Source organism: Camelina sativa, chromosome 17, assembly GCF_000633955.1.
Source record: "Camelina sativa cultivar DH55 chromosome 17, Cs, whole genome shotgun sequence".
NCBI classification, from domain to species: domain Eukaryota; kingdom Viridiplantae; phylum Streptophyta; class Magnoliopsida; order Brassicales; family Brassicaceae; genus Camelina; species Camelina sativa.
In genome coordinates, this window is record NC_025701.1 from 32,580,034 (window position 1) to 32,589,072 (window position 9,039).

The 9,039-nt window shown below is 32.6% G+C and overlaps 1 protein-coding gene and 1 pseudogene across 3 annotated transcripts in view; one reads left to right on the forward strand and one right to left on the reverse strand.

Moving 5' to 3' along the window:
- On the reverse strand, window positions 2,408-2,980 carry LOC104760005 (annotated as a pseudogene).
- The window catches only part of LOC104758660 (receptor-like protein 12), an 8,491-nt gene continuing 7,744 nt past the window's right edge, over window positions 8,293-9,039 (forward strand). For 2 of the 3 annotated variants that reach the window (XM_010481562.2, XM_010481564.2), the window contains exon 1: window positions 8,296-9,025. In XM_010481562.2, the coding sequence (XP_010479864.1) occupies window positions 8,554-9,025 (472 nt within the window). In that variant the 5' untranslated portion in view covers window positions 8,296-8,553. Of the gene's footprint in view, window positions 9,026-9,039 lie in introns of all 3 variants that reach the window. The other variant, XM_010481566.2, reaches the window with a different exon arrangement.

The window sequence follows — 9,039 nt, forward strand, 5'->3', positions numbered from 1 at the left end:
GATTAAGAAACTGAAAGTGAACAAGATTGAAAATTTGGAATTGGATTTTGGTTTCGCCGACATGATTGTTACTGGGTGCATAAGAAGACTATGGAGATAGTGATTTGGGTGCATAAGAAGTCTCGTTGCTAATTGAATCAATTCAACTATGGATGTAGAGAAGAGAAAAAATCCCCAACTCGAGAACTGAACAAAGCAGTCGGGAAAGAACGAGAAAAAAAGAGAAAGAAGCAAAGAGAAAACCGTGAGAAACAACATCGTTTTAACCCAAAGAAGCTCTTTCTTTTGTTTAATAAAACGATGTCATTTCTTACGTGGCGTCCACATCATAAGCTGTTAACGGTTTATTAACACCGTTACGGCTTATGTATATATTAACACAATTTTACAATTTGGTGCTGTAAATTTGAATTTTAATTAACGTAATGTATGGATTCGCACATTATTGGTGTATGAATCGAACATACCCCCTTAGCTGGGGTATGAAATTACCGATTTTCCGCGTGATCTCCATCAAACCAAGATTCCATAGCATCTGAAATAACTTCATTCGGAGTTGATCTCGAGGAGTTATGTTCGTTGCTTCCTGGACAAGTAATTCGCTGAAACTGTGAAATCTGGGCTAAGTATAAACCCTAGAACTGTTCCGTGATGGCTCTTTCTAGGCGGCATTTGGCGGTTCAAAACTTGTCCGATCGAGACGACATTTGGTAGAGAGACTCGTGGTAGTACGAGCTTTATATCCAACGGTGGAACTTCGATTTGAACGGTTAGTTTATGTATTATTCGAGTGTTTTTTTATAAGCTTTTGTATGGATTGCATTGTGTTAAGTTGTGTTGTTGGTTGAACCAACAAGCTCGGTTTGAGCTGGAACCTCTGTAAGCATGGAGCAAGGTCATGGTGGTTGTAGAACCAAGTTAGAGCTCAGAAGTGTCGGGTTAAAGCTAAGAAGGTGAATCGATGGATTTATTGGAGAAGAGTTTCCGAGGCTGGACGGAATAAAGTATTCCAGTCCACCTCTCTTGTTACTCGGTTGCTAGGGATGGTTGGTTGTGCGACTCAGTAACTAGATGAGGTGGTGTTTGGGATACTTGTTTAAGTGGCTTGTTTGGGTGGATCACGAAGTGGTCTGTTGAAGGAGGAATCAGAGTTGATTGCTGTTCATAGCTGCAGAGCATGAGTTAGTTTGATCTAGTTAGTTTTTCTTGAAGTTTTTTGTAAGGAGCTGTTGACGTCGGTTGTCTCGTTGGAATTATGGGGTGGTTCCATTGAGATTGTTTCTCGTGTGTCTGGAGTGAGGATTAGGAATCTGGGTGCAGTCGTTTCAGATCGGATCAGATTTTTCGGATTGAGATGTATAGAATCCATTTAGAATCCGCCTGTTTTTCGGATCGGATCGGTTTGGATTCGTTCGGATTCGGATCGGTTTGGATTCGTTTGGATTCGGATCGGTTTTCCATTTTTTTAAAAAATCCGATGTTAAACCGAACCTTATATATTTCACTCGGAAATTATAATCTCAAAGTTGAGATAGCTCAGGTTCGATACCCCTCTCCAGCGATTACAATTTAAAATTTTATATCTAACAGGCTCGTACAGAGGCCCAAAAATAGGCCCAAAAATAATATAATATCTTAACACATTGAAAAAATTAATTGTATATTCGGTTTAGTAGATAACCTATCGGATTTCGGTTCGGATTGGTTTAAAACCGAAATCCGAATTACAATCAATGTAAAAATCGACAGGTTTTAACAGAAAACCGATCAATTTTAACAGAAAACCGAATCCGATTTAAATCGGTTTTTTGGATCGGTTCGGTTCGGTTTGTTTGGTTTCGTATTATATGCCCATTGCCCAGGGCTAATCATTGTTGACATTCTACTTCAAAACACCACATTTTAAGTTTTTGTCTAAAATATCATCTTTTTTTTTTTGAAATATCACAAAAGTTTTATTTTTTCAGTAATACCACAAACACAAAAATTAATTTTTAAGAGTGTCTTTCTTTTTAGGCTGAATTGACAATTTTAGATTTAGAATATAGTTTTTAGATGGTAGAATTTAGTGTTTACGATTTAAGAATTAGTTTTAATATTAAAACTTCAGCTTAATTTTGTGGTAATTTGTTTTGGGAAAAAGACTAAATTTGACATTTTTTGAAGAAAAAAAATCATTTTAGTGGTATTTATGAGAATACTCTTAATTAATGTATCTGTTATCGGAAGGAAAAAAAATGTATCTGTTATTATTCTACAAAGATCATTAAAAACAAGCAAAAAAATTAACACTAGTCATTTAAAACATCATTTATATATGACAATATTCTTTGGATTTTCACTCTTAAAGAAACAACATAGCTAGGTGGTACTTGTTTACGTTCCCTAGACACTTTATCCAAAAGATTCAATAGGTGAAGTAGCCTGATCCTTCGGAGGCGGCCAAGTATGAGTAGGTCCTTGCAAGGGAAGGCACTATATGACCTGAACTGGTCCTTGTAATGGAAGGTATATCTCTGACACGGTTTTTCTTGATAAAACAAACTGGTAGTCCTCCTCCTACGCGATGCATCTTCTTAAACCAATGACTGATTGTTTCAACTCCTAGATAATAAAAGAGAACCTTCAATGATCCACCAGCAATATTGGAGACAATAGCCGGAAACAACCATCATGATCCGGGGAAATGAGGTATGGTCACCCAAGATGCGATCATGCCGCAACATAAGCCTTTGCCATGAACCCTACAGAAACTCACATCATCCTGTGCGTGGCTACTAGTAATTTCTTCTAAGGGTTTTCTCTGGTAAGGTATGATGCTGCTAACGAGAAGAATATCAATGCTCAACGATGTGAACAGTGCCATGTTGTTACATATTGCAAAGACTTAAAACGCTGCTGTATTACCTACAGTTGATTTCCCTTTCCATGGCCCATCTTGGTAGTTAAGAAGGAAACAAAGCCATATGCAATTAACCATATATTGCGACTTCTTATAATTTGGTAAGATATACTTTAATATACCCATATAAACATAGAAAATAAATGAAATGTTAGACTTTGGCTCCAAATAGTCGCATTACCCCACATATTAATTAGAGATTATATTTCTGATTATATTTATAGGTTCTAGTAGAACCTCTATAAATTAATACTCTTTAAATTAATACTCGCTATAAATTAATAAAGTCTTCCGGTCCCGAGTTGGGCCGATGTAAAAAATGACACATTTCGATAAATTAATAAGATAATAATTTTTTTGGAAATCTTATGTAAAAATATGGTCCCATCAATATCATAAATTAATAATCAAATAATATTATATATATATATAAGAAAATCTAGTAAAATATGACTCTATTGTTGTTTGCATATTCTTGAATTTGCATTATATTGGAGCTCATCTCTAATCTTTTTCATTTTCGTCTTCTAAAATCGCATCCACAAATTATGAAGAGTTCTAAATGCGATAATTGTTTCTTTATATGTAATTGGTTCTTAAATTATCGCAATATCTTATTCGACTTCATCATTACCATGAATAATACTAGTAGCAATTTCTTCTAAACTCTAAACTTCTAACATATATCATTTTTATCTAAACTTTAAACTTAGCAATTACGATAGACAAGATTATAAATTAAGAAAATTCTTTAAAAATATGAATGATAACAAAAGTATCTTATTTTGTAATACAAAATTTTCAAAATTTTCAAAATTTTCAAAATTATGAAATTTAAACATCTCTTTATAAATTAAAACCTCTATTAATTAATAAAATTTCATGGTCCCGACTAGGTCTGGGCATTCGGGTACCCGTTTGGGTTCGGTTCAGGTATTTCGGGTTTTCGGGTTTTCGGGTTTAGAGGTATAGGACCTGTTCGGGTATTTCTAGACTTCGGGTTCGGATCGGGTTCGTTTTGGGTATTTCGGGTTCGGATTCGGATTACCCGAAGTTCACAAAACTCAAAATTTTAGTATCTAATTTAGTCTAAAATATTCAATAATACACAATATATTTAAAAATTTTAGAGTATTTTCTACCCAAATTTACTAATAAACAGTTTAAATACTTCAAATTGTCGAAAATATCTAAGAATCTGAATACTTTGAACACTTATTATATTAAAATTATAAATATTACTAATATATTACTACTATATATTAATAATGTTGGTATATTTGGATACCCGTTCAGATTTCGGTTCGGATCGGGTTCGGATTTGGGTTTTCGGATTTAGAGATTTAGAATCCTTATTAATTTATAGAGGTTTTACTGTTGTCGATCCAGATGATGTCAAAAAAAAATACCCTATTACTATTTTAAAACTTCTATATTAACTATCAAAAAGAAAATTGAAAAAACCATTTAGGATATTTTTCATATATGTAATGGTTAACTATATCAAATGTAGTAATCACTTCACAAAAATATTGAAAGAATGATCAACTTAAAAAAAAAAAAAAACCCTTACAACTTTTACAACTGGACCACCAATTTTTAGGCTACCGCACCCTCTTATAATTAACCTTATCTTTTTTGTTACCAGTAAATGTGTTATCACCTCTTCAATGCTGCTTTTTATTACTTTTTTTTGTTTTACTGTTTTTAGTCTTCAACAGGGGATCCTATCCTATGTATTGTATTTGCCTATTTGGTCATACATGAGGTTATAGTTTTCTAACATTACAATTTCAAAAAATTACATTTCAGTAGAATTTTATTAAAAAAAACATTGTAACGCCCTTGTCCCCAGAAAATAAATGATTAGAGTTTATGTGGAGAATTGGAATGAAACCAATTTAGTCTGGTTGGTTTATGAGGTGTTATTAAACCAAACTCAATTTTGTGTGCTCTTATGGTTTAATTAAGTTTTGTTTATTAAATCAAAGCTAAACCAGCCCTAACCAAGAATCCTAAATCTTGAAAAACCAAGAATCCTAATTTTCTCCTTTTAAGAAAATAAAAGGGAACGATCTATGCGGGGGTTCTTCACCATGTTCTGCCGTCGCCACCATGGAGGAGAAAAAGGAGAAGTTCAGTGGTGGTGAGAGAGAGAGGGAGAGGAGTTTGTGGTCAGAAGAGATGGCTTGGTTGGTCGGGCTGGGAGAGGAAAGGGAGTTGGGGTTGGTGTGTGATATGCTCAAATTTAACCTTAAGCTAGTCTCTCAAATTAAGAGATCACTGTAATACTTAGGGGTCGAATTCCACAAAGACTCAAGTCTACACAATAAATTATAGAGTTTTATAATTATGCTAAACAGATTAAATTGAATTAAAATAAACAATGCAAAATATTAAATAAAAGTTGTTGTAAATTCAGAAGATCATAAAGCTAGGCCTAGGGAATTTATTAGGAAATTATGAATTATTAAATCAGGGAATAAGTAGGATTCAAACAATTAAGAACAGATCTAGAACTCTAAACACTTTTATAAAGTAAATCAGTTCTCACTGCAAATAATATCTAAATTTAAAACCAGAAAATCCAAATTTCTTTGCAAAATTCTAGGTAATAAATCAGCTTTAAAAACATGTTTAGATTGTCCACAACTCACTTAATCAAATCTCTTTGCAAGAAGTAATTTTGCTCATCAAAATGTTTTATCAGGAAAATCAATTATATTCTCATATCAATTTATTTTCCTAAAGTATTAATTCTAGGTGATCAATCAAGAATTAATATGAAGAACAACCTAAGATGAAGATCTAGATAGATATTGAATCCTACTTAAACAGATCTAACAATTCATAAAAACCCTATGAAAAACCCTGACCTAACAAGCAAACTACTCAGACATAATCAATGAAGAACAAAACATATTTCTGAATAATAAGCAATTGAAATTAAAAGAGTAAAGAGGGAGTTCAAAAATTCTTCTCTACAAAGCAGATCTCTCTCTCCCAAAAGCTCTCAAAATTTCACAGGGTTGTAGAAAAATAATAATTGCTAGAAAACAACTTAAGGGTTTCTAAAACCCAAAATAATATATATACATCCTAAAACACGTCCAGGAGCTTATGTTGCAATTAGAGAAGACTTTGGGCAAATTTGTAAAACTTCCAATTCTTGTTCTCTCGTCGGGTAAACAGGAGTGTCGATCGATGCTCTTTTAAGTGGTGTCGATTGATGCCATGACTCTGATCCGACGCCATCTTTCAAGAATAAACTTAGAGATATATTGAATCCAGTTTTTTTTTTTGCTTTAAATTCATTTTGGATGCATATACATAACCTTTTGTATACAATAACCATGTAAACATAAGAAAAGAAGGAAAATATTTAACTTTTAAATATTGTATTATTAAATTAAGGGATATTTTCAAAAATACTTATTTTCTTATGTCTTTTCAAAAATACGCTTTCATGTTATCTATTTTCAAATATACCCCATTTTATGTATAAAATTTAAGCCTTAAACTCCAAATATTAAATATTCTAAATGAAAAATAGACAACCCAAACCTAAAAAATATTCTAAAAATTAATTCAACATATTGTAATTGTGTAGAAAAGGGTAAAAACGAAAATGTTCAAAAAATGATATTTTTTAATCGAAAATGAATATTTCAAAAAGTGTATTTCTAACAAATTCTCTTAAATTAAATAGGTAAAAAATGTGGAGTAAACAGTGTTTTGATTACATTGACTAGATTATATAAATAAGCATCTTTGCATATTTTAATTTCTTTTTATCTTTGGCATTAAATTATAAGTAATTTTATTCTTTAGTTTTAAGAGAATCCACTATGAAAATTTTAACTTTATTTTAGATAATTCATTTCGAATTCTCAAAAAACATTGCTACAACATACCCCCTTTAAGCTTTTAAATGAACTCTCCCTCTTTTTTTTTCTTTTAATTACCCTAATACTTTTTTAATGATGTTGTCAAAGATAAAAGTTACAAATCAATTAAGAAAACATTCTTTTTTATGTATAACACGAGAAACTATATTCAACAAGTAGTATTCACCTCACAGTCATTTCATTGTTAAATTTAGAATTAGTGCTTTATCAACAGTTAGTTAAATAATATTTCTTTTATAACATATATAATTTTAACGGGATAAAAAGTTGCGTTGATAATATTTTAGAAACTAATAATCTAAACCAGCATTGTAAATTATTTGAAATATAAATATAATTAACAATAGTTATATTACAGAAGTATATTATTTAAATTTTTATATATATTTTTTTTTGGTAAGGGAGAGGGGACAAAGCCCCTTCCAAATTTATTACGAAATCTTAAAAAAAATTACACACGAGTTCTTCTAGGGAACGCAGTCCCTCTAGCATCTTCATCCAAGATAGAAACAATAGAGATGGGGCAAGAATCAAACAAAACGACCCCGAGGGGCTGAGAGAAGGCATAGTTAGCCAATCCATCCGCCAGACGATTAGCCTCTCTATAACCATGAGAAATTCGGACACTCCAGTCCTTAGAGATAAAGCCATAGCACATGCGTACTAGGGTAGACAAGGGATGGGTCTCACTTATCCCTGTCTTTAGATATCCGACCACCAACTCCGAGTCTACTACAAGGTCTAGCTGCGGTATTCTGTGATCCCAGACTAAAAAAGATTATTTAAAAAACCCACGCATCGTCTTGGGCAACTTTCTAGTAAGATATATAATTATACTTAGTGGCCCTTTTAGATGTCAAATGTAATCGGCAACAACCTGCACACATCTGTGTTTATAATGAAGCTTTGAAATTAATCTGTTTGACACTTTTAGGTTACATGATTACAGAAACAAATCATCAATTCTGAACCAGTTGAATTAGAAAATAGTTCAACTTTATACAAAAAGAAAAGATCTTGTATCAAAAATTTGGATTGTCAACTTTAATAGCAATTGCCATCAGAATCATGTAAGAAACTACATGATTAAACAGAAATTTGAGAAATGAAGAGGCAGTGATGAGAGATAAAACGTGACGTATGGGTTTGGTGATATTAGACAATGGGCATCGCTTTTTTACTAATGCAAGTAGCACAGTTTTGAGAACAAAACTCTTCAACTAAACAGCCAAGTCTACAAGTTTTGTTCTTTGTCTTTATTTACTAAATAATATTGAAAGTAATATATTAGTTTTGTGGCTCAAATTAAGGAAATGCAAAATTTAGGAAAGTTAATACTGACGTATGTTTCAGGTTTGGAATTGGATATAGGACAACTATGAAAGCATTTCACAGAAAAAATTCCATACAGAGTCCCAACTCCCATATAAAGTTGAAGAGTTGGCTTAAGCTACACGGCACTTTGATTTTTCTATTGTCCTCACTAAACTCCAAATTTCTAATTTCTTAAAACATGATTTTTTAGAGGCCAAGAAGAACGAGTTTATGGTCTTTCAAGTCAAGTCTATTGGATTTTGGAAGGACTCATAAGATTTTTAGTAGGGAAGTTTTTTCTTCAAAAAGACTTCAAATCATCAAGTCAATGGAGCTTCATGTGTTTGTTTTTTTTTATATATATGTAAGTGACCTGCAACACTAATTTACCATATCACTACTTCATATTACTTTTTCAGTTCCACAAATATGAAAGCTTTCTTGTCTAATCAGAAAATGAGCTTACTTCTTCGTTCCTTCTGTTTCCTTTTTCTCGTTTCAAGTTTTCTAAACACGTTTGTTTCTTCTACACAACACTTGTGTCATTCTGACCAACAGGATGCTCTTCTTGAGTTCAAGAGTGAGTTTTCGATCCAAAAACCTGATTGGGTTGATCCTGATGGATCCTCTTATCCAAAGACAGAATCATGGGTGAACAGAAGTGACTGTTGTTCTTGGGATGGTATCACATGTGATGCTACGTCAGGCAAAGTGATTGGGCTAGACCTTAGTTCTAGCCACCTGAAAGGCCAGCTTAAATCCAACAGTAGTCTTTTTAGACTGCGTGATCTCCGTGATCTGAATCTTGCTCGCAACAATTTCAACGATTCGCAATTCCCAGCGGAGTTTGATAAACTCATGGAGCTAAAAAGACTTAATCTCTCTGGGTCTTCACTATCAGGCCAAATTCCAATC